At 41.8% G+C, this 23,975-nt stretch overlaps 1 protein-coding gene across 22 annotated transcripts in view; it reads left to right on the plus strand.

Annotated features, from left to right (window-relative positions):
- DYNC2I1 (dynein 2 intermediate chain 1) overlaps positions 1 to 23,975 on the plus strand; it is a 73,488-nt gene that overhangs the window by 31,701 nt on the left and 17,812 nt on the right. For 16 of the 22 annotated variants that reach the window (XM_070618098.1, XM_070618099.1, XM_070618100.1 and 13 more), the window contains 7 exons: positions 4,645 to 4,747; positions 13,116 to 13,245; positions 15,215 to 15,326; positions 16,244 to 16,332; positions 18,454 to 18,583; positions 20,444 to 20,616; positions 21,552 to 21,714. In XM_070618098.1, coding sequence (XP_070474199.1) covers positions 4,645 to 4,747; positions 13,116 to 13,245; positions 15,215 to 15,326; positions 16,244 to 16,332; positions 18,454 to 18,583; positions 20,444 to 20,616; positions 21,552 to 21,714 — 900 coding nt within the window. Of the gene's footprint in view, positions 1 to 1,462; positions 1,552 to 3,454; positions 3,541 to 4,644; positions 4,748 to 13,115; positions 13,246 to 15,214; positions 15,327 to 16,243; positions 16,333 to 18,453; positions 18,584 to 20,443; positions 20,617 to 21,551; positions 21,715 to 23,975 lie in introns of all 22 variants that reach the window. The other 6 variants (XM_070618116.1, XM_070618117.1, XM_070618118.1 and 3 more) reach the window with 2 other exon arrangements.

Genomic DNA, 23,975 nt, shown 5'->3' on the forward strand with positions numbered 1-23,975 from the left:
GCTCTCTTTTCATTGCCCTTTGTGTGGAGTATCTTTTTCCATCCCTTCACTTTTAGTAGTTTGTGAGTGTCTTTAGGTCTGAAGGGTATCTCTTGTATGCAACATATATATATAGGTCTTGTTTTTTTATCCAGTCGGCCACTCTATGCCTTTTGATTGAGCATTTAGTCCGTTGACATTTAAAGTAACTGTTGATAAAAATGTACTTATTGCCATTTTGTTACTTTTTTCTAGGTATTTTAGTAGTTCTTCTCTGTTCCTTTCTTGTTTTCTTGCTCTCTTTGCTTATGGTTTGATGGCTTTCTTTAGTATTATCTTTGGGTGCCGTTCTCTTAACCTTTTTGTATATTTATTATAGGTTTCCGGTTTGTGATTGCCATGAGGTTCATATATAATATCCTATGTATATATATACTATATACATAGGATATTATATGTATAATTATTTGTATGGATATATGTATATAATTATTTGACCTCTTGCTAAAAGCTCTACTGTTTCACTCCCCTCCTCCTACATTTTATGTTTCTGATATCATTTCTAACCTCTTTTTTTGTGCATGTGTGTCTGTTACCCTCTTATCGTGGAAATAGATGATTTTAGTACTTTTGTCTCTTGACCTTCATATTAGCATTGTAAGTGGTTGATCTGCTACCTTTACTGTTTATTTGCCTTTGCCAGTGATTATATTGTCTTTTTTTTTTTTATAATTTTCATATTCCTATTTGTGGTCTTCTCTTTTCCACTTAAATAAATCCCTTTAACATTTCTTGTAAGGTTTGTTTCTTAGTGATCAACTACTTTAGTTTTTGCTTGTCTGGGAAACTCTTTATCTTTCCTCCATTCTGAATGATAGTCTTGCTGCATAGAGTATTCTTGGGTGTAGGTTTTTTCCTTTCAGCACTTTAAATGTATCATGCCACTCCCTTGTAGCCTGTAGAGTTTCTACTGAGAAGTCAGCTGATAGCCTTATGGGGTTTCCTTTGTATGTCACTTGTTGCCTTTCTCTTGCGGCTTTTAGGATTCTCTCTTTATCTTTAATTTTGGACATTTTAAGTTTAATGTGTCTTGGTGTGGGTCTCTTTGGGTTTATCTTGTTTGGTGCTCTCTCTGCTTCCTGTCCTGGATGTCTGTTTCCTTCCTTAGGTTAGGAAAGTTTTCAGCTATTATTTCTTCAAATAGATTCTCTGCCCCTTTGTCTGTCTCTTCTCCTTCTGGGACACCTATAATATGAATGTTAGTGCATTTGATGTTGTCCCAGAGGTCCCTTAGACTGTCCTCATTCCTTTTAATTCTTTTTTCTTTTATCTGATCAGCTTGGGTCATTTTCTCTAGTCTTTCTTCCAGCTCACTGATCCGTTCTTCTGTATCATCTACTCTGCTATCGAGTCCCTCTATAGAATTTTTCATTTCCAGTATTGTATTCCTCATTTCTAATTGGTTCTTTTTTATATTTTCCAGTGCTCTGTTGACGTTCTCACTGAGTTCATCCATTCTTCTCCCAAGATCAATGAGCATCCTTATGACTTTTTGTTTGAACTCTTTGACAGGTAGATTGTTTATTTTTGTTTCATTTAGTTCTTTTTCTGGGTTTTGTCCTGTTCACTTACTTGGAACATATGCCTTTGCCTCCTCATTTTGCCTCTTTCTCTGTGCTTATATCTACATATTAGGTGGGTCAGCTACGTCTCCTGATCTTGGAGAAGAGGCCTTATGTAAGAGACGCTTTTTTTTTTTGAGTTCATAATAGTTTACAGCATTGTGAGATGTCACATGTACATTATTTCTTGTCTGTCACCACAGAAGTGCTCCCCTTCACCCTCTGTGCCCACCCCCCACCCCCTCCCCTGGGAACCACTGAACTGTTTTCTTTGTCTATGTGTTTGTTTATATTCCACAAATGAGTGAAATCATATGGTGTTTGTCTTTCTCAGTCTGGCTTATTTTGCTTAGCATAATACCCTCCAGGTCCTTCCATGTTGTTGCAAATGGGATGATTTTGTCTTTTTTTCTGGCTGAGTAGTATTCCATTGTATATATATATACCACATCTTCTTTATCCACTCATCAGTTGATGGGCACTTGGGTTCTTTCCATGTCTTGGCTATTGTGAATAGTGCTGCAGTGAACATAGGGGTGCATATGTTACTTTGGATTGTTGCTGTCAAGTTGTTGGGTAGATACCCAGTAGTGGGATAGCTGGATCGCATGGTATTTCTATTTTTACTTCTTTGAGGAATTTCCATACTGTTTTCCATAATGGCTGCAACAGTTTACATTCCCACCATCAGTGTATGAGGGTTCCCTTTTCTCCACAACCTCTCCAACATTTGTTATTTTTAGTCTTAGTGATTATAGCCATTTTAATAGGCGTAAGGTGGTATCTTAGTATAGTTTTATTTTCATTTCCCTCATGATTAGTGATGTTGAACATCTCTTCATGTGTTTATTGGCCATCTGTATATCTTCTTTGGAAGAATGTCTGTTTATATCCTCTGCCCAATTTTTGATTGGGCTGTTTATTTTTTTGTTGTTCAGTTGTGTAAGTTCCTTATATATTATGGGGGTTAACCCCTTATCGGATATCTGATTTGCAGATGTTTTCCCCACTTGGTGGGTTGTCTCTTTGTTTTGATTCTAGTTTCTTTTGCCTTGCAGAAGCTCTTTAGTCTGATGAAGTCCCACTTGTTTATTTTTTGTTTTGTTTCCCTTCTCTGAAAGAGACGCTTTATGAAGCCCAGCAGTGTGCTGCTCTCTCGTCACCAGTTCCAAATGATCTAGTAGTGATCCCTGTGCGGGCTACCTGTGTCCTTCTGTTGTGATGGGGTTGCTCTTGCTGCAGCTGCCCAGGGAGGCTAGACTGTCCCCCTGGCTGCTGGCTGTAATGCTCATCTGTGTGTGGCTGCTGTGGACCCTTCAGTCACTTTATTGGGTTTGGGCAGCCCCAGCACAGTTGGCTGCAAGGTCTAGTAGCACACTCCTCTTGCAGTTAAGTGAGTAGGCCCCCAGCATGGCTGATTCCTAGGCTAGGGGCTCACAATTGCTGTATTCTGGCTCCATTTAATGTGGAACTAGCACCGACAGGCAGAGCATTGACATTGTCACTCTGTGCCTGTTTCACTTACTGGCTGTGTGACCTTGGGCAGTTGCTTAGCCTCTCTGTTTTCTTATCTGTAAAATAAGGATAAGGTGTTCTATGGGTTGTTGTGAGGATTAATTAAATAAGCTAATACATGCAAAGTGCTGGAAAGAGTGTCAGGCACATACCAAGGATAATGAATGTTAGTTATTAGTACCATTTAATCACCATCATCCAGTAGCTGATAGAGTATTGTTTCCTGTATCCTATATGGCCTGCCCCAGCTGTCATGGTATTATTTTTATGCAGCACGCTGCTGCACCCTCTGGTGACTGGCCTATGTGGTTATAAACTGCACACCTATCCTTTTTCAGGGCAAGAGGAAACCATTTGATAATAACTTTTCCCAGTGCACTAAGTTACGCCGTGGTATTTGAGAGAGTTCATACGCCTCCAAAAGGTAAATCGCTCACTTGGTCAGTAAATAAGCGTTTCCTGGGTGCTGACACGTGGCACGTGGAGCCCTGCTCCAGGGCTATCTTCATTCAAGTCTGCATCCTGTGACTTTAAACATTTGCCAGTTTCCTCATTGTTCAGGCTGGACCAGTATTCAGTAGTTATCTCTTGGTATTTACATGGGGCTTTACACCTGGCAGCAGCCTCTCATGAACACGACCTGCCTTAATCCTCACAACAATCCTGTGCGGTAGATGTTCTGACAGGTGAGGAAGTGGAGGTGTGCAGATTCACAGCCTGCTCACAGTCCTAAAGTGGGGCTTGAACTCGGGCCTTCCAGCCCAGGTCTGGGGTATTGCCTCTGTCCTGCTGACCCTCGTGGATTTGATAAAACTGTAAGAAGGCAAGATTGCACATGCTCTTTTGATGGGTTCAAACACACATCCAAAGGAATGAGAAGACAGAGTAAGATACAATTGAAATAAATACTTAAACAAATATGTGGGCAAGTCCACATAGAAAACCACAGAAATCCTCGGGGGAGATGAAGTGGGGACCGTCCTTTCTGCACAAGGGTGGAGGGTGGAGCTGGTCATGGTGATAGGAGCCTTTAGTCCAGTCTGATAACTGGTCACCAGTCTACCCACCTCTCTGCGCACTGTGGAGTCTCTGACGAGACACACGCTGCCGCGCCATTGTTGTCTGTCTTGCGCTTAGTGAGTGTGATCCAGCATCAGCTTGCATCTCTTTCTGTGTTTTATCCATTTTGTATATTCATGTCCCAATTCGCTTACATAAATTTTTTTGGAGGGGAGATGGGGAGAGTGAAGTAGGCGTGTAGGAGTGTATCTTATATGAATTCTTAAATATTTTGGGAAGTTTTAATAGTGTGATCGGCACATACGCAGTAAATTCTGCTGTGTTGCCTGAAAGTTTTAGATGAAATTAGCAGAAGCAGGGTGTGGAAGATTATCGTTGTTATCATTAGTTGTGTGTAAAGACCTTTGAGTCTAGTTGTTATATGTGCTTCTAATTGTTTTACTCTTGATTGTTTTGCTTGAAAGAAATATTTCAGTTTCAGAAAAGTGGTTTCTTTTTTTTGGTACAGATGCAAACAATTCCTCTTCCAGAGCCCCTGTTTGTGGAATTTTCATGGATTTTGCAACAGCCTCACACCGTCAAAGGAGTCGGACTCAGGCCTTTAAGCAAAAGTAGGTGTCTTGGAAATTTGTGAAACGCATTATGGAATTTTAATGTACTTTTCTTCAGTATACTTTAAAAAAATAGCTTTTCATTTTATTTTCTCTTCTGACTATTTAGGTGCATTCTTTACTTTGTGCTACATTTCTTAGCGTTCAGCTTTTATGTTAATAGTGCAGTTGTGTGCACTGCTGTACTCTAGATTCTGGAGTGGCCCTGGGAGTCAGGACCTGTTTTGGCTGAGGCAGAATCATGAGCATGCAGTCACCAAGTCAGTGGCCAGAGTCCCATGTCCTCAGGGAGTGGGCGTGGCCCGCCTGCATCTCAGCGAGTCACTCCTGGTGGAGGCAAGGTTAGCATCACTCGGCGCTGGGACAGCCCTGCCTGCTGGTGTTGCTGCATCTGTTTTCAGATGTGGAAGCTGGGGAACTCGTCTTGGTCAAGAGTACCACCAGTTGGTAACACTGTGAAGTGCTCATTTTTCTGTGTGCCCCAGGCACTGTGCCTCCCAAGTGTAATTCCCTCTTGAGTCCTCACAGCTCTGTTGTGTAGATGAGGGGAGGGAGGCTCGAGGGCGTCATCTGGGGAACAGTGGAGCAGAGATTTGAACTCAGGGCTACCAGACATCAAAGTCTAAGCTTCCAATTACTGAAAATTTGGGAATTTATGAGAGTCAAAGAGATAGTCTCAACTCAGGGGTCTATACTATGAAACCCAGATAAGATTTAGGAGTAAGTGTAAAAATTGTTTGTTTTTAAAAAGTGGGTTTAAAATCCATCATATCATCTAGCTCAGTCCATGGCCTAGTAAGAACTCAGTAAATTTTGCTAAAGGAACAAATAAATCATTAATAATAAAACTAACAGTTTTCACAGCATTTTTGTTGTCCTTATATTTTGGGCTTCCTGTTGTGGTGGTAAAACCAGTTTCTGCCACTATGGCTAGGGTTTTTTTTTTTTTAACCCAGTTTAAAGTCTCAGAAGTTACATAAGGTAATTTTTATAAACTCAGAAACAATCAAAACCACACAGTGTGTTGTTTAGGCATATATAATATGAGATCAAATTACATTTTAAAAAGCAAGAAAATGATAATTACGAAATTCCATCTAGTGATTGTCGTAGGAGGGCTCCTTTGGGTGGGTCATCGGTAGTTTTCTGGTTCTGGGCTTAGGCCTGGGGTTGTAGGAGGTTAACTGTATTATTATATGTAATGTGTAAGTATGTTACATGAATTATTTTCAGTAAAAAATTATATTAAAGATTTTAAAAGAAAAATTAAAAAATTAAAGGCTGAAACGAATGGATTAATGATAAATGAGAATAAAAAGATTTTTGAGGAAAATTCAGGGGTACTTTATAGGAATGTGGGTAGGTCTTGGCGTTTATATCTTTGTGTGTTGTATGGAAATAAAGGTACAGAGAAGAAAAATGTAAACTGTTGAGCAGTAGTGCTAGATATAAATTTAGTAAATTAATTTAGAATTTGGGGGAAAATAGATACCTGCTTCACAATATACCCAAGGTAAATTCCAGATGGTAATATAAGTGGTTATTTCAGTGATAGGAAAGGACTTTCTAAGAATAAAAGCAAATAAGAAAATAAAAAATTAAATTTCTATAAGGTGTAGTAGTCCATGAATTTAACAAAATTTAAACATAATTGACCAATTGAGAAAACGTATCTGCAAAATGATAGAGGTTTACTATCCCTAATGCATAAAATGTTTTTATAATTTAGTAAGCAAAGCTAAAATATCCCTAGTTAAAAATGGGCAGAGGTCAGCTGATCCAGTGGCATAGTGGTTAAGTTCGTGCGCTCTGCTTTGGTGCTTGGCGTTCGCAGGTTCAGATCCCGGGCACGGACCTACACACCACTCATCAGGTCACGCTGTGGCATTGTCCCACATACAAAATAGAGAAGGATTGGCGCAGATGTTAGCTCAGGGACAATCTTCCTCATCAAATAAATAAATAAATAAATAATGGGCAGAGGTCATGTAAACCTGGAGCTCTGGGCTGTAAAACAGAAAACTCTATGAGCCTTTAAAACAGAAGGGTGTGATGCAGGGGTTATCACACAGGTGTTGGGAAAGCTGAGAAGCTACTCAGGGGCAGGAGGCAGCATGTTCCTCAGCCAGACAGGGAGCTGGGACCAGCCACTCAAGCCCAACCAGAGAGGGAGGGAGAGGAGCAGTGTGCTTCCTCTCTCTCACTTACTTCCCTGGCTTTGCATCAGAGGGACCCTGGATGGTCAGGACACACAGAGCTAATTCACAGGAGAAAAAATTAGGCTGTCAGTGAATATGTGAAAGTACATCCTATTGAAAGCAACTATAAAAGCTGGATTAAAAAAAAGGAAAAGAGCTGATTGAAGTCAAGACAGCTGGGACTCGAGGCCAAGGTACTGGAGAACCAGGATGCATCCAGATGATGGCCATGCTCCACTGCAGTAGCCTGCGGCTGTGTTTCCCAGGGCAGTACTTAAACAGAAGGTGGTGGCTTCTCACAAGAGTGAGGAGACAAAAGTTGAAGTTTCCCTGATAACCACCCCAGGCTGTAGTTGAGACCCCTAAAGGGCCTGTGCTATAGGAAAAGGGCAAATCAGAAATGGACCAGGTCTCACAAACCCCAAAACCAAGCCCTACTTAGATCAGTGTGATCTTCCTGTTCTCTGCCTCCCAGGAGAAGATTAAGTATTTTTTGGAGGAAAATAACAATATTCAGAATTTCTACAATTTTTCCTATCCAATGCTTGACATTCAATAAATTACTTGGCATACTAGGAGTTAGACTCAAACAACCAAAAACTAAGAGAAAAAACAAAGAGTAGTAATGAACCCATACGTGATCCTGATAGTGCAGTTATCAGTTGTGGATTTTGTAATAGTGATGAGTAATATGTTGAAGAAAACAGATTAAAAAAGATTAATTTCAACAGAACACTGAAATCTCTGAGAGAATCAAGGAAGTTCTGGAACCTTCCCACAAAATAAACTGAAATGAAGAATTCAGTCGATAAGTTTAATAGCAAGTTTTACTGGAGAGATGATAAGATTAATGAACTAGAAGAGAGAACAGTAGAAGATGTTCAAACTGAAGCACAGAGATAAAGGAGGATGGAAGTATACCAAAAATATTGGAAGAGATATGAGAGAGAGAGCAAAAGTCATCTAACATGTGTATAAGTAACATCGCAGAAAGACAAGAGAAGGATTGGGGCAGAAGCAATATTTGAATATATGCTGCCTGGGAGTTTTTCTTTTTTTTTTTTCCCCTACTTTTTTTCCCCAAATCCCCCCAGTACATAGTTATATATTTTACTTGTGGGTCCTTCTAGTTGTGGCATGTGGGATGCCGCCTCAACACGGCCTTGTGAGCGTTGACATGTCTGCGCCCAGGATCTGAAATGGTGAAACCCTGGGCCACCAAAGCAGAGCACCGTGAATCTAACTACTCGGCCATGGAGCCGGCCCCAAGGGGGAGTTTTTCAAAAGTGATGAAAGCTGTCAAACTACAACTTAAAGAGGCTCAAGAATGATAAATACAAATAACAAAAATATAAACAAAGTCCATCTATACACAATATATTCAAACTGCTGGAAACCAGAAAAAGGAAGAAAAACCTTAAAAACAGCCAGGGGTAGGGGAAGACCCATTACATTAAAAGGAGTCACGGTAAGCCTTAAAGCTAAATTTTCAAAAGAAACGATGTAAACCAGAGACAATGACAAATATGTTTAAAATGCTGAAACAAAATTACTGCTAAAAATTGGTACCAGGTAAATAATATTCTTTAAAATGAAAGCAAAAGGTAGCCGTTTTCAGACTGACAAAAGCCCTGAGGACTCATTGCCAGCAGACCTGCAGTAAAAGAAACAGTTAAAGGAGTTTTTTAGGCAGAAGGAAATTGATCCCAGATGAAAACACAGAAACCTAAAGGAAACAGTGGCAATGGGAAGGATCAGTGTGTGGTGAATAGGAATTAATGCTGACTGCAAAAAGCAATAACAGTAACATCTTATGGGATTTAAATGTATGTGGAATTAAATTACTTCACAATATACTATAGTCACGCACCCCATGACAATGTTTTGGTCAATGGTGGACTGTATATATGACGGTGGTCCCATAAGATTAGTAACGTACTGCATACGTGTGTGGTAGGCTATACCATCTAGGTTTGTGTAAGTACACTGTGTGATGTTTGCACAGTGGTCAAGTTGCCTAAGAATGCTTTTTTTAGAATGTGTCCTTGTGTTAAGTGATGCGTGACTGTACAAGAATTGAGGTAAGGAAGGGGATAATAAATTGTGTAAGGTCCTGGAAGGAAGAGGTGAAAGTACATGATGTAAGGTAAATTTTACATTAAGGTCAGAAATGCATTCTGAAATATCTAGGGTAACCATTAAGAGATAATGCAAAAAAAATATGACTAACAAGATAATAGAGGAGTAAATGGAATAATAAAAAAAATACATGGTTAATCAAAAAGTAGGCACGAAAGGAGAAAACAGAGGAACAAAGGACTTACGGATGAATAGAAAACAAGAGGAAGATGGTAGATTAAATCAGAATCTATCAGTAATTATATTCTGTGTTAACTAAACAATTCAATTAAAAGACAAGTATTGTACCACTGGAGAAAAAATAATTCAAGTATATATTACTTCCAAGAGACAAACTTTATATATTAGGACACAGAAAGGTTGAAAATAAAAGGATGGGAAAAAATATACCAAGCAAACAGTAACCAAAATAATACTGATGTCACTAATATTAGATAAACTAAGCTTGAAAGCAGGGAGATTACTGGAAATGAAGTCACTTCATAGTGATAAAATCTAACAATCTAACGGATCACTCTAACAATCCTCCTCTGTATGAACCCAATGCTAGAGTTACAAAATATATAAAGCAAAACCTGATGCAACTAAAAGGAGAAAGACATATTTACAAGCACAGATGGAGATTTTTAACATACTTCTCTTTGTAGCTGATAGAAATTTAGTGGGGACAGAAATTTAGTGGAGATTTATAAGATTTGAGCAACGTGGTTAACAAACTACACCTAACATACATTGCAAATTATACCTGGCAACTTCATTATCCATATTGTTTTCAAGTACACATGGAACATTTCTCAAAAAGATTGTATGCTGTGGGCGTGGGATTGAAATAATAGAGTCTGTCTTCTGAACACAGTGGAATTAAGCTCTAGAAATCAATAATACAAAGGTAATTAGAAAATTCACCAAAGTTTGAAATTTAAGTAGTATATTTTTTAATAGACTGGGTCAAAGAAGAAATCAAATGTAATTAGAAACTGCTTTTTAACAGTGATAATGAAAATCAGCACTTTAAAACCTGTGGGATGCAGCTAAAGCTATAGAAAATTAGTGGTCTAAACATCTATCTCAAGAGGCCAAGAAAAGAACAGTAAGTTAGAAATTAGAGTGAAATAATAAAAGATAAGAGCAGAAATCTATAAAATTGAAAGCAGTCACAATAAATTCAACAAAGTCACAATTGATTCTTTGAAAACATTCATAAAATTTATATACCCCTAGGCAGTCTGACCAAGGGAAAAAAAGAGAGAAAGCGAGACACAAATAATCAATAGCAAGAATGAAAAAGGGGATACTGCTACAGATCTTACAAACATTAAAAAGCTAATAAGATGGTATTATGAACAACTTTATGTCAATAAAAATTTAAATGAAATGAGTAAACTCTTAGGAGACACAACTTATCACAGTAGATTCAAGAAGCAATAGAAAAATTGAATTGTTCTATATTAATTAAATGTATTTAATACATAAATATCCTTCCCACAAATTAAACTACAGGTGTAGATGGTCCATTAAAGCCTTCTAAACATTTAAGAAGAAATAACTGCTAGCTTCATGAATTCACTTTCCAGCCTGTTGTATGAGGCCAAACTTTGATACCAAAATTTAATAGACTTTAGAAGACAGAATTACAGACCAATATTTCTTGTAAATATATACACAAATTTCTTTAATAAAACATTAGCAACTTGAATCTGAGAATACCTAAAAAGAGTAACACCTAATAATCAGGAATGCAACGTTGGTTTAACATTCAAAAGTTAATCCATGTTATTCATTATTTTAATAGAATAAAGGAGAAAAACTGTATAGTCCTCTTAATAGATGCAGAAAAAAACAATTGAAAAAATTTAGTACTCGTTCATGATAAAACTTCTTAGCAAACTGTGACTAAAGGGAACTTCCTTTGTCTGATAAGGCATATCTACAAAAATTCTACAACTGACGTTATAGCTGCTGTTGACAAGCTTTTCCTCTCAGATCTGGAATGAGCTATGGATCTCTACTCTCATCAGTTCTGTACATCGTAGAAGATCCTAGCCAGTGCAATAAGGCAAGAAAAATAAAAATTGTAAGGATTAGAAAGAAGAAAACATTTATTATTCAATGCAACATGATTATGTACATAGAAATTTTAAAAACCTGATAAGCTGTTAGACTTTATGAATAAATGTGAATAATGCATGAATTTATCAGGAATGCTAGATAAAAAGTCAATATACAACAATCAGTTATTTCTGTATGCTAGCAATGAAAAAATATTAAAATGTTGCCATTTACAATAGGATTAGGATGAATGTAATGGAAGATGTACAAGACCATAGAAAACTTACAAACATTATTGAAATTCAAGAAGACCTAAATAAATGGGTGGCATATCATGTTTGTGAATTGAAAATCTTTTTTTCTTTTCTTTTCTTTTTTACAGATTGGCCTTGAGCTAACATCTGTTGCCAATCTTCCTCTTTTCTTTTCTTCTTCCCAAAGCTCCCCAGTACATAGTTTTATATTCTGTATACTCTAGTTGTGGTCTTTCTAGTTGTGCTGTGTGGGATGCCGCCTCGGCATGCCTTGATGAGTGGTACCGTGTCCGCACCCAGGATCCGAATCGGTGAAACCCTGGTCCGCTGAAGTGGAGTGCATGAACTTAACCACTCGGCCAGGGGGCCGGCCACTGGAAGTCTTAATATTGCAAAGATGTCAGTTTCTCTCAAAGAGATTCAATGATATTCCGATAAAAATCTCAGCAGTGTGTATGTGTGTGTAAATTAACATACTGATTTTAAAATTTATATGGAAATGCAAAAGGTCAAGAATAGTGAAGACAGTCTTGAAGAAAAGATTATAAGATATCAAGATTTATTATAAAGCACAGTAATTAGAACTGTTCTTTGCACGTGGATAGTCAGACACACCAGTGTACAGAGGGGAGTCCAGAGGTGGATTTAAATGTGGGCTGCCTGACGGATGCATTGCCACTGGGGCGTAGTGGAGAAAGCTTGGTCTTTTGAGTGAATGATGCTGGAACAGTCAGGTTTGTATGGAAACAAGGACCCTGAACCCCTGCCTCACAGCACACAATCAGTGAGCAACCAAGGAAAGTGGTAGGGTTCGTCTGTTGGAGGTGCCATGTGGTTGAAGCATTTTTGGAGGTGCTTCTTGGAGGACAAGGTAAAAAGTTGGGAGGTTAGGTGATGGTGTTCAGAGAATGTTATGGGAAGGTGGCAGCTATTTGTAAAGACCCTGAGAGTGAGTGGAAAGGAAGGAGAGGGCAAATCAATTTATCGAGATGCCTGAATGTTGGAAGGAGCATTCATTCTCTCATTCAACACGCACTGATTCAGCACCAGCCATCTGGAAGTCATAGTACATGAAAGACCTAAAACTCTCTGCCCATGCAGAGCTTATATTCCGGTGGGAGTGACAAACAGTGAATATGAGGATTGGCCCCTGGTGTCTGGAAGGATAGGAGGGACCAGCTCGGGCAGTTGGAAAGGTCTCTGAGGCCAGAGGAGAAGCAAGGGCACACAGTTTCTCGAAGGCTTGTGGGGAGGAGGGGCAGCTGGCTGCGTGGGAGGCTGCCGTGTTCAAGTCCTGTGGGAAACAGGTCTCCTGGAGCCTCAAGAAGAGTGGGCTGAAAAGGGAGACACCCAGACAAGCTGTGCTCCCTGCCCCAGCCCAGGTGACATCACAAAAATGTCATCCTTCTAGTCAAGACATCAGCCGTGAGATAAAGTGAATCACTTCATGTGAAAGTGCTAGGCATACACGTATTATAACTTTATTTTGTGTTAGCCTCAGGGGCACTGAATTAGAATCATCAAAAATGTGGTTCATGTTATCCTCTGATCGTTGGTCCATGCGTGACTGTCTTGTCTTTAACTGTTGAATACCTCAGGCTCACACCCAAACAGAAGTTGGGTCCTTGACAAAACCTACATCTGACCATCAGGTTTCTACACTTTCCCTATATTTCCTTTGTACATGATTCATTTTAACTTCTGTCTTGTTTTCAATTTATTTTAAAGGACTCGCAGTACAAAACTGCTTCGGCTTATTGACTTAGATTTTTCATACACTCTCTCTCTCCTGGATCTACCACCAGTAAATGAATATGACATGTATATCAGAAACTTTGGGAAAAAAAATACCAAGCAGGTTAGTACAAGATGTCTTAACGAAGTGACAAAATACAAGTAAAGTACAGATGTAAATTTGTATGTACCACATCTTGTTCTGGCAAATGAGCCCGTGGGACTGGTGTGTAGAGGATAAAGGCTTGAGGGAAAGGGAACCCCTTCATCATGTGATGCTCATTGGCCTGGAGAAATTAGGCACATGTCCACGGATGCTCCCAAGGCTCCTGAGCATTGATGGATGGTCCACGTGGAGGGAATGGGGCACGTGCCGAGGCTCCAGGGATAGCTTCTTGTAGAGCAGAGGATTGATTAAACGTGGAGTAGAATGTCACATTTGGATCCCTTACTTGAGTCTTTGGTGAGGGTGCAGCAGCACTAACATCTGTATGAAATCCTGTAATGCAAAGGTCTCTGAGCACTGCCATGCAGTGACACAGGCTCCCTGTAGTCTAGATGCCGTTTGCATCTGTAGTATGTGCTCTGTTCTACACCCCTGCCTCTGGAACAGGTCCCTTAGGCTGCCAGGCCCCTCACCTGTGTTTCTCTCTTACCTTCCAGGCCCTCCCTCGTCCACCTGTGTTTCTCTGTTACCTTCCAGGTCCTCCGTCATCCACCTGTGTTTCTCTGTTACCTTCCAGGTCCTCCCTCGTCCACCTGTGTTTCCCTCTTACCTTCCAGGTCCTCCATTATCCACCTGTGTTTCTCTTACCTTCCAGGTCCTCCGTCATCCACCTGTGTTTCTCTGTTACCTTCCAGGTCCTCCCTCGTCCACCTGTGTTTCCCTCTTACCTTCCAGGTCCTCCATTATCCACCTGTGTTTCTCTGTTACCTTCCAGGTCCTCCCTCGTCCACCTGTGTTTCTCTGTTACCTTCCAGGTCCTCCCTCGTCCACCCGTGTTTCTCTGTTACCTTCCAGGTCCTCCCTTGTCCACCTGTGTTTCTCTTACCTTCCAGGTCCTCCCTTGTCCACCTGTGTTTCTCTTACCTTGTTTATGTACTTCTTCCCCTTCTCTCCTCTAGATGTCTGTTTCTCTGTCCGTGGTCTCTTCTCTAGGTGACTTCCCCTGTGACTCACACTGAATTCTCTCTTATGCCACAGTTGCTGCAGTCCATCCCACCCAATTTTGTATTTCCCTATAGTATTTTCAGTCATTAATTCTGTGCTAGTCCAACTTCCCGACACAATATGGTAAAGTTTTTGAAGTCAGGGATCATCTCTTACCTCTTATTTTCCTTATACTGCCATCACTCATGATGTTTGGGTACATTTAATCCATAATACTCTTTCAGTAGGAAGAAGGTCACAGAATGAAACTCAGGAAGCTCACAGATTAATCCTGGCTCTGGGGTGACTCACTGACTTTGAGTAGATTATCTAACTTCTTTGCTTGTTTTTCTTGTCTCAAAGCTCTTAGTAAGAAAACTGGCTTTACTGAAGCATGTACCTTTTTGAAATAAAAAAATTATGTTTGGTTTTGCAAACTCAGTATGTTCTAGGAGAATAGGATGTTGGTGGGCTGTGTGGTAGTATTTTCAAACCAAAGCTCAATCGTTTGATGTGACTTTTTTTTTTTTTGCTGAGGAAGAGTGTCCCTGAGCTAACATCTGTGGCCATCTTCCTCTATTTGCATGTGGGCTGCCACCACAGCGTGGCTCAATGAGTGGTGTGTAGGTCCACCCCTGGGATCTGAACCTGTGAACTCTGGGCTGCTGAAGCAGAGCGCACATACTTACCAACTACACAGCTGGGCCAGCCCCTAATGTGACTTTTTGAAAACACTTTTGAAAATTAGGCCTACATATATATATATCTTAAACGTTTAAGATGCAAGCAATGATTGTCATTTATGCCATGATACTTACTTTTGGCAAAAGCAAGAAGACTCTCCTTATTAACTTTAAACCTTTTAACCATTTTTCTTTTCAATAATGAGAAATTTCTCTGAAGTCGAGGCCCAGTGCTAATTCCAGCATACCTTTGTTTTAAGGCCTATGTTCAGTATAATGAAGATCACGTTGAAAGAGATGTTCAGACTGAAGAGATAGAGACCAGGGAAGCGTGGACCCAGCATCCAGGGGAAGGCACGGCTGTGTCTGGGGGTAAACGGCTTTTTGTTCTTGACCGTTGGTAGTTGAGTGTCTACTTTATTTTTGGTGTCATGTTTATTACCGTTCTTGTTCTTTGCTCTTGTGTCTTTTTCTTTGGTGTGGTTCTTAGTATGTGACTGTGGAAATACCCAGTGCTCTTCACAGGATCAAACTGGCTTTTGTGAGCCACTAACTCAGCGCTGAGCTGGAGGCCTGGTTGCAGCCTGACCGGGTTTGTAACACTTTTATTCCCAAACGTAAGGAAGAGTCCACATTCTAGTCAAGCACTTTACAAATATGCTTCTGGAACACTCTCTTCTCTTCACTTGGGGACAGTTTGTTTTCATTAATAGAGAATTTTCATATTTCAAGTACAGTTTCCAGACATGTTGCATCAGTGTACACCGAAGGCCCCCAGAACTCACAGTGTTCTGCTTACACTGCATTCGTTTCAGTTATTTCTAGGTAAATATTAGTTTCCCGGGACTGTTTGTTCTGAGGAATCGACCGTGTGGCGGCAAATCCTGCTGCTCCCTTTCCTCAGGAAGCCTCACCCTGAGAAAGTAACACACCTAAACGCATCGCTTATGTAGTAATTACATCGATGCCTTAACTGTTTTCCTTCATGCATTTAAGTAGAATCCCATTTACAGGCTTTCTATGAAACAAGATGTTATTGTTTTTCAAGAAATCACAAGTACATCTAGACAATAAAATGGAAACTTTCTGACTGTCCTTCCAGGGCTCCTAGTGTCCTGTTGTAACACCTCTGAACTTAAGGTGTGCAATGCATGACTGTTTCAGAGTCAACCTTGTTGGGTTTTTTTGTTGTTGAGGTAACACTGGTTTATAACATAAATTTCAGGTGTACATCTTTATGTTAGGTTTCTGTGTGGACCTGGTTGTTTTATCTAACCGGTTTGTTTTAGGCAGTGGGAGTACAGATAGCTCTGATGCTGCAGCTGTGCCAAAGGTCGATACGCCGAGACTGTCCAGCTTTCTCCGGGCAGCCTGCCAGGTACGCTCTGTGATGTGTCTGTCCATGGTCATTAGCCCTTGTGTGCAGATGACCCCAGTAAATGTATTTGGCTACAAGTACTGTCTATGTATTTGGATTCTATCCCTTAATATTAATCGCTTACATTTTAAAATAAATGTAGACTGAAAAATGCATATTAAGTTGGCAAGGCATGCATACGTCTAGGGTAGTTGAAAGTAATAAACTCTTGATTTTAAAAACATTGTGAAAATTTTCAAGATACATACAAAGATAAAGGGAACAGTATGGTGAACCCCGAGTATTTCAATAGTTACCAGTTTATGGCTGATTTGTCTCATCTGAGCCACCCACTCACCCCACCACTCACCTCTCAATTATTTTGTAACAAATCACACCACCATATGATTCCCTCCAAGAATATTTCAGTATGAATCTCTCAAATAAAAGGATCAACATTAGTGATATTCCTTAACGTCATCAAGCCTAAAGTCGAGGTTCTTATTTCCTCAGTTGTCTCATATATTTTGTGGGTAAGCTCCAATTTAAGTATAAGGTAGCAATTATTACAGTAAGCATTGTTGAACCCAGCCTGAGGATTTGGAATAAGCCTGTTTCTCCATCTCTGTTACTGACATCTGGTGGTTATTTGTTCCCCGGGCCACTGTTAGGGTGAGAGCCTGGTTTAGGAGATAAGACCATGCTTTCACATATTTTAATTTAATTGGCTTCTCTTTTAGTGTAAGTTCATGGGGCGCTAAGAGGAGGGAGCACTTAGGGGCGGTGTGAAGGGAAGGAGAGATGAGCTAGAGTAGGAATGAACTGAGGACGCGATGCAGGGGAGTAGGGGCAGACCTTGATCTCAACCTCGGCTTTATTTATATACCCCAACCTCAGATGTGCAGTCCCCTCGGTTCTCCAGTAAATGTTCTCTCCCTCCCTTGGTCCCCTCGGTTCTCTGGGGGACATTCCCTCCCTCCCTTGGTCCCCTCGCTTCTCCGGTGGACGTCCCCTCTCTCCCCTGGTCCCCTCGGTTCTCTGGGGGACGTCCCCTCCCTCCCCTGGTCCCCTCGGTTCTCCGGTGGACGTCCCCTCCCTCCCCTGGTCCCCTCGGTTCTTCGGGGGACGTTCCCTCCCTCCCCTGGTCCCCTCGGTTCTCCGGTGGACGTCCCCTCTCTCCCTCGGTCCCCTCGGTTCTTCGGGGGACGTCCCCTCCCTCCCCTGGTCCCCTCGGTTCTCCGGTGGACGTCCCCTCCCTCCCCTGGTCCCCTCGGTTCTCCGGTGGACGTCCCCTCCCTCCCCTGGTCCCCTCGGTTCTTCGGGGGACGTTCCCTCCCTCCCCTGGTCCCCTCGGTTCTTCGGGGGATGTTCCCTCCCTCCCTCGGTCCCCTCGGTTCTCTGGGGGACGTTCCCTCCCTCCCCTGGTCCCCTCGGTTCTCTGGGGGACGTTCCCTCCCTCCCCTGGTCCCCTCGGTTCTTCGGGGGACATTCCCTCCCTCCCCTGGTCCCCTCGGTTCTTCGGGGGACGTCCCCTCCCTCCCCTGGTCCCCTCGGTTCTTCGGGGGACGTTCCCTCCCTCCCTCCGTGCCCTCGGTTCTCAGGTAGATGTTTCCTCCCTCTCTTGGTCCCCTCGCTTGTCCGCGAGACGCTCCTCTCCCTCCTCCAGTCCCCTTGATTCTCCGGGGTACATTTCTTCTGAGTCTGCCACGTCTCCCCCTCACTCATCAACTTCGTAAACACACCCTGTTAGAGCCATTACAGTCATTTTCTGCTTTTTCCAGGTCCTCACCTAACCCAGTGAGGACAAGTGTAGTGATGTGTCCATGATGTTTATACTCTTTCTATTCAAGAAAAGGTGCATGTCAGCCATTTTCCTTCTCTTGTTTTTTTAGCAATTTATTCACTCTAAACAACATCTAACGTTAAGTAATGGCTCTCCTATAGAGTTGATATTAATGGAACTCTACTTGTTGATTTCCACTGTTGTGCAGAACGAACAATTTTATTTCATTCTTTTAGTTTTTATCATGTATTGGAGTTAAGAAGTTATTTTAAGAAATGAACAAGAGGAATACATTTTTTTGTTTTGTAGAACTGAGTACATCTGACAGTGTTTCTTGACTGCTCACTTGTCTTTGAAAGGTGATTGCGGTTTTGCTCGAAGAGGATCGAGTGGCCGCTGAGCCCAGCTGGAGCCCCCGGATGCAGGACAACACCCTGCCTTTCAGTGACAGGTCCTCTCAGTTGAACACTAGCCTGCCGTTCCTGCAGAGTAAGAGGCGTCCCTGAGTGTGTTTCTAAATCCAGTACTAAACCTTTATGTTGAAATAATGATCTTTAACGTTACGTCTTACGTTAAAGTGACGGGGTTTATTGAATATAGAACAGAGAGAGGTTCAGCTTCTGAAGAACTCCAAAGTATAAGCTTAAATGTTATGTTTTCTTAAATGTTGTGTTAAAATTATGAAGAACACTCTCCTAAGATGATTAGAAGAGTGGCATGCAGCAATTTAAATGAATGAGATTATTTAAATGAATGGAAACTGAGGTTTTGTGTGTTTGTTTTAATTTCTGTTTGTTTTTCGGTAAAGTTATTCAGTTTCTTTTGATTTCTTGGAATAGAGAGACAGTAGGAGCAGCCTGAGAGAGTGTTTAGGTGAAAGTTGTGTGATTGACTTAGTTATGGGTGAGTAGCAAGCTCAACATTTCACTTAGGTCTTCTTACTTAGATTTTAAGTTAATCCATGTTTATGAAACACGAAATGCTAAACAAGTGAAGCCCGTGTGTTATCAGACATAAGGTGTGATTGCATGTAATCATTTAAATTAGTTTAAAGAAACTGCATTTGCATGACCAAATTTAAATTTCTTAAGCTGGTCCCCTCTTTGCTTTAAAGAAAAGCAGCTGAGCCAGCCCTGATGGCCCAGTGGTTAAGTTCAGTCCACTCTGCTTTGGCGGCCTGGGTTTGGTTCCCAGTTGCACAACCATACCACTTGTCTGTCAGTAGCCATGCTGTGACAGCAGCTCATATAGAAGAACTGGAAGGAGTTACAGCTGGAATATACAACTATGAACTGGGGCTTTGGGGAGGAAACAAAAAAAAAAGAGAGGAAGATTGGCAACAGATGTTAGCTCAGGGAGAATCTTTCCCAGAAGAAAAAACACACAAAAAAACAACTTTAAAGAAAAGTGGCTAGTGAGGTAGTAGGTGCAGCTGTGGGCCTGGTCTGTGTGAAGAAGCCAGGAACCCAGGTGTGCCCAGTGGTCGGCTTCACCTGGTGCTCCCAGGCCTGTGTGAAGCCAAGGCATTGGTGCCACTCGTTCTAGGTGTTTCTTCTGTCTTGCTTGCTATAGAGGGTTTTAGATTCATATACATTCTTCTTCATTTAACATTAAGAAAAATGACATTGTTAATTAAAAAAAATCTCGTGTTCTTTGATAGTATTTTTGTTTTTAAAAGCTAAGAGTTATCCTATTAGAAAAATAGTAAATGGTTTTAGCTGTAGCAATCAAAACAAGGACGTCCACACTCCCACGCCCAGCCCACCTTGAGAAATGGGTGTTAAAGGAGCTGGTAAGTGATGCCGCTTGGCAGAACTGCAGGAAGTTGGATGATACACATCTCTAGAATCCTTCATAAGAGACAAATGATGCATGTGGGTTCCAAATGTGAACAGATGGAGGTTTTTCTTACTTGTTGTGTTTTAGTAAAATGAACTTGAAGTCATAGAAGGAAAATGAGATTGAGATGACAGGTGTCTGACAGACTGAGTGTTTCATCTCACCTGGTGAACCAAAGTCTTGGTCCCATTACACCAGATCCCATTTGGGCAGCTTGGTGTTTGTGGGAGTGGCTAGTAGACGAGAGAGAAAGCCTGTTGTCCCGGGCTGCATTCTACTAAATTTGCAGGATTGCTTTTTAGCAAAACCATGAGGCCAGCGTGGGCAGTTTTCAGGTAGAACTGAGGCCATTTATTAAAACCCAGATGTCAGTCATCTGCAGCTTTGAAGGGACCATGTTTGTTTCTTCATTAAGCTGAAAAGTATTTGAATATTCTTAAGTGTGTTAATTTAACATGGATTCTGGCAGATCACTAAAATGCAGAACTGTTTTTCTTCTTTTATCCCTAGATCGAAAAGTGTCCTGTCTGCATGCCTCCCAGGTTCAGAGGCAGACGGTGGTGTCTGTTCACGGGGTGGCTGAAAAGGCGTTTGCCCCTGTGCTGGATGACAAATATGTGCTCTGTGTGTGGGATATCTGGCAGCCTTCAGGGCCTCAGAAGGTCCTGATATGTGAGTCGAAGGTACAACTTGGAGACAGTCACAGGTGTAATGAGAGGAAGGGTGGGCGGTGCGCGGAGGTTCAGTGTCGGGGCCAGCGATGTGGGAGGATGGGAAGTTACATGGTCATTTCCTCCTCCCCTCAGCCACCCTCAGCTCTTTCTGTACAGGTGTGACAAAGAACATGCATATGTCTGTTTTGACTCTAGAAATTCTTAGTTTGAGGATCAGCTCAGACCGAGGAGCCCAGCGTTGTCATAGCCTCTTTGGTTCATTGGGAATTAGCTGTCAGTGTAGCTTAATGAAAACATTGGTCGCCCTGGGCATGGTCTGGGATCCTAGAATATACTTCTTGGCCTTCACTCTTTGGGTCATGGGTATTTTAGAAGTTTCTTAGAGTGCCTGAGGTTTTCAGAGTCCTTAGTCTCATGTGTTTCCCGGCTCCTGGTTAATGGGGCCATGGTTTGATGACCGTGGAAGTACAGTGGGGGAGCTAGCTGTCTTACTGGGTTTGCATCACATTTGTATTTTCCTATTCATATGCACTTTGACCTCAAAACCATTGATTTCCACCAAATCTGTGGAGAAGAATAACTTTCACGGGTGTCAGTTTTGGGGGTTTGAAAACTAGCTTTTTGTGATATAGGATGTAAATAAAATGAGAAAGGATGGTTTTGCCATTCTAGGCCCAGCTAATTGGGTTGAATGGAGGGCTCGTGGTGCACACCTTGTGTCCCCGGCTGTGTGCAAGGCTCCTGTGTTTGTGACCAGTGCTGCAGGGTCGGCTCGTCATCCCTGCTTTCCACTTGAGAAGGCTGATGCTCAGCCACATCCTGCTGACTGTGTCCCACAGCTTCCAGGTGGAAGGTTCTTGGGCCTGTGGGGAACGGAGAGGGCCATGCCTCTGTGAACATGGCTCGTGTTTTCAGTCTCCAGCTTTCTGTGTGTGCCCTTTTAGGTCACGTGTTGCTGCTTTAGCCCTTTTAAAGCCTTCTTGCTATTTGCTGGAACAATGCACGGCTCAGTCGTCGTGTGGGATCTACGAGAAGACTCTCGGATACATCAGTATGTGAAGCTGAGTGACTGCTTCTGGACGTTCAGGACATCAACATTTTCTACTGGTCAGTGACACCTGCCTGCCGATCAGATGTCTCTAGGAAAGCCATGACAGATTTCAGGAACGTCATTCAGATTACCTTAGAGGATGGAGTCTGACCTATGAGCAAAGGGGCGATTGATAATAGAAAAAGCAAAATTCCATCCAGGTGATGCACAGTCAGTGGCCAACATTGACTGGAATGTTCTGTCTTGGTAAATTTGTGGATTCCAAATCCTCAATGAGATAACTTTTAGTTTTAAATTTGCTTATGGCAAATTGGTATGTGTCCACTCCTGTGGCTTAGTTAATTCCTCTAATGTGTGAAATAGAAGGAAAGTTAGTCTCCTCTTGGGGTACAAAAGGAACCAGAACAACTGGACCTGCCAGTATCCTTAGTTAGACTCACGTGAATACTTCGTGCCATGCGGCTCCAGTTGCAACCACAACCACCACAACCACAGCTACAACCATCACAACTGCAACCACAACCACCACCACATCTACAACAACAACAGCAGTCACAACCACCACAGCCACAATCACGGTCACCACAACTGCACCTGCAGCCTCAGCCTCCTGCTCTGCCCCCTGGTGGGCACTTGGTGCTCTGGGGCTTCCTCTCAGTGCTTCATGGATATGCATCCCCGCTGCTCAGGGAGAGGAGACTTGTCCAGGGTCTGCACTCAGAACCGACTGTCACTCTGTCTTCCTGTCCTGCCCATGCTTGGTTTTGTGTCTCCCCTTTCCCACTGGCCATGGACGGGTCTTCTGTCTCTGTAGTTGTGCCTTTTCCAGATGTCAGATAAGTGGAGTCATGCAGAATGTGGAAGCTTTGAGTCTGGCTTCCTTCACTTGCCTTATGCATTTGCAGTTCATCTGTGTTGCTGTGTGTCAGCGGCTCACTCTCCCTCTGCTGAGCAGTATTCCGCTGTGTGGACTAGGTTTGTGTCTTCACCCACCAGTCGGTGGACACTGGTTAATTCCAGTTGTTGGCGATTATGAATAGAGCCTGCCTCAAGGGCCTGTATCAAAGTGGTGGCCCCACTTTGCATTCTCAGCAATTGTGAGTTCCTGGTGCTCTCCATCCTCACCAGCATGTGTGTCACACGTCAGCTTTTTAGCCATTCTGATAGATGTGTAGTGCTCTGTCATTCTGGTTTCAATTTGCATCTCTCTGACTACATGAGAATATGGAGCATCTTTTTATAGGCTTATTTGCCGTTTGTCTTCTTTGGTGAGGTTCAGGTCTTTTGCACATTTTTAAGTTGATTTGTTCTTGCTTATTCTTGAGTTTTAAGAGTTCTTTGTGTATTTTGGATAACAGTCCTTTATCAGATGAGTGTTTTGCATATTTTCTCCCCATTTATGGCTTGTCTCTTCATTCTCTTAACCAAATAGTACTTTTAAACTTTCGTTTCCTAATCACCCCTTCATGAAATGTTAATACCACATATATATTGTCTATCTCTTTAGTACTATATCTGTGTTTTATACATTAAAACAGCAATTTTTTTTGTCCCTCAACAACTAATTTTTGCCCCTCTGCGGATGATATTGCCGCTATCGAGAATGTTTGAGTTTATAGGTACCTTATGGGTTTGATGCTGTTAGAAAAGATGTCTTTTAAAGATGTGCATTTTCTGGGGCCGGCCCCGTGGCTGAGTGGTTAAGTTTGCGTGCTCCGCTGTGGCGGCCCAGGGTTCAGATCCTGGGCGCGGACATGGCACCACTCGTCAGGTCATGTTAAGGCAGCATCCCACATACCACAACTAGAAGGACCTACAACTAAGATATACAACTATGTACGGGGGAGTTTGGGGAGATAAAGCAGAAAAAAAAAAGGAAAGATTGGCAAGTTGTTAGCTCAGGTGCCAATCTTTAAAAAAAAAAAAAAATAAAGATGCACATTTTCTAATGCTGCTGATGTTACTAATTAGCCTTTGAATTCACTACCATGTTCAAAACACTAAAACGCTCAAGTTTTTAAACTCTTTATCAAATAAATTACTCCATTAAAATAGTTCCTTCATTTTCTTTTGCCATCTAAGTATTGTCACTAAAACCTACAGTTTCCAGTGAGCTCCCAGTGGTGAGAGAACTGTGGAGCTTGTGCTGGAAACCCCCAAGTCAGGAGAGCAACCTCTGCCAGGGCAAGGCCCCTTCAGCCTCACTGGGTCTGAACCCTGTTGTTTATTCGTTTCTGAGACAGTTTTGTCTTTTTCTTCATTTTCTTTCCTGAGTTCAACTCCAACTCTCGTTTTATTTCTTGCCGTTTTTCTATCC

The sequence above is a fragment of the Equus przewalskii genome, chromosome 4 (genome assembly GCF_037783145.1).
Source record: "Equus przewalskii isolate Varuska chromosome 4, EquPr2, whole genome shotgun sequence".
NCBI classification, from domain to species: Eukaryota; Metazoa; Chordata; class Mammalia; order Perissodactyla; family Equidae; genus Equus; species Equus przewalskii.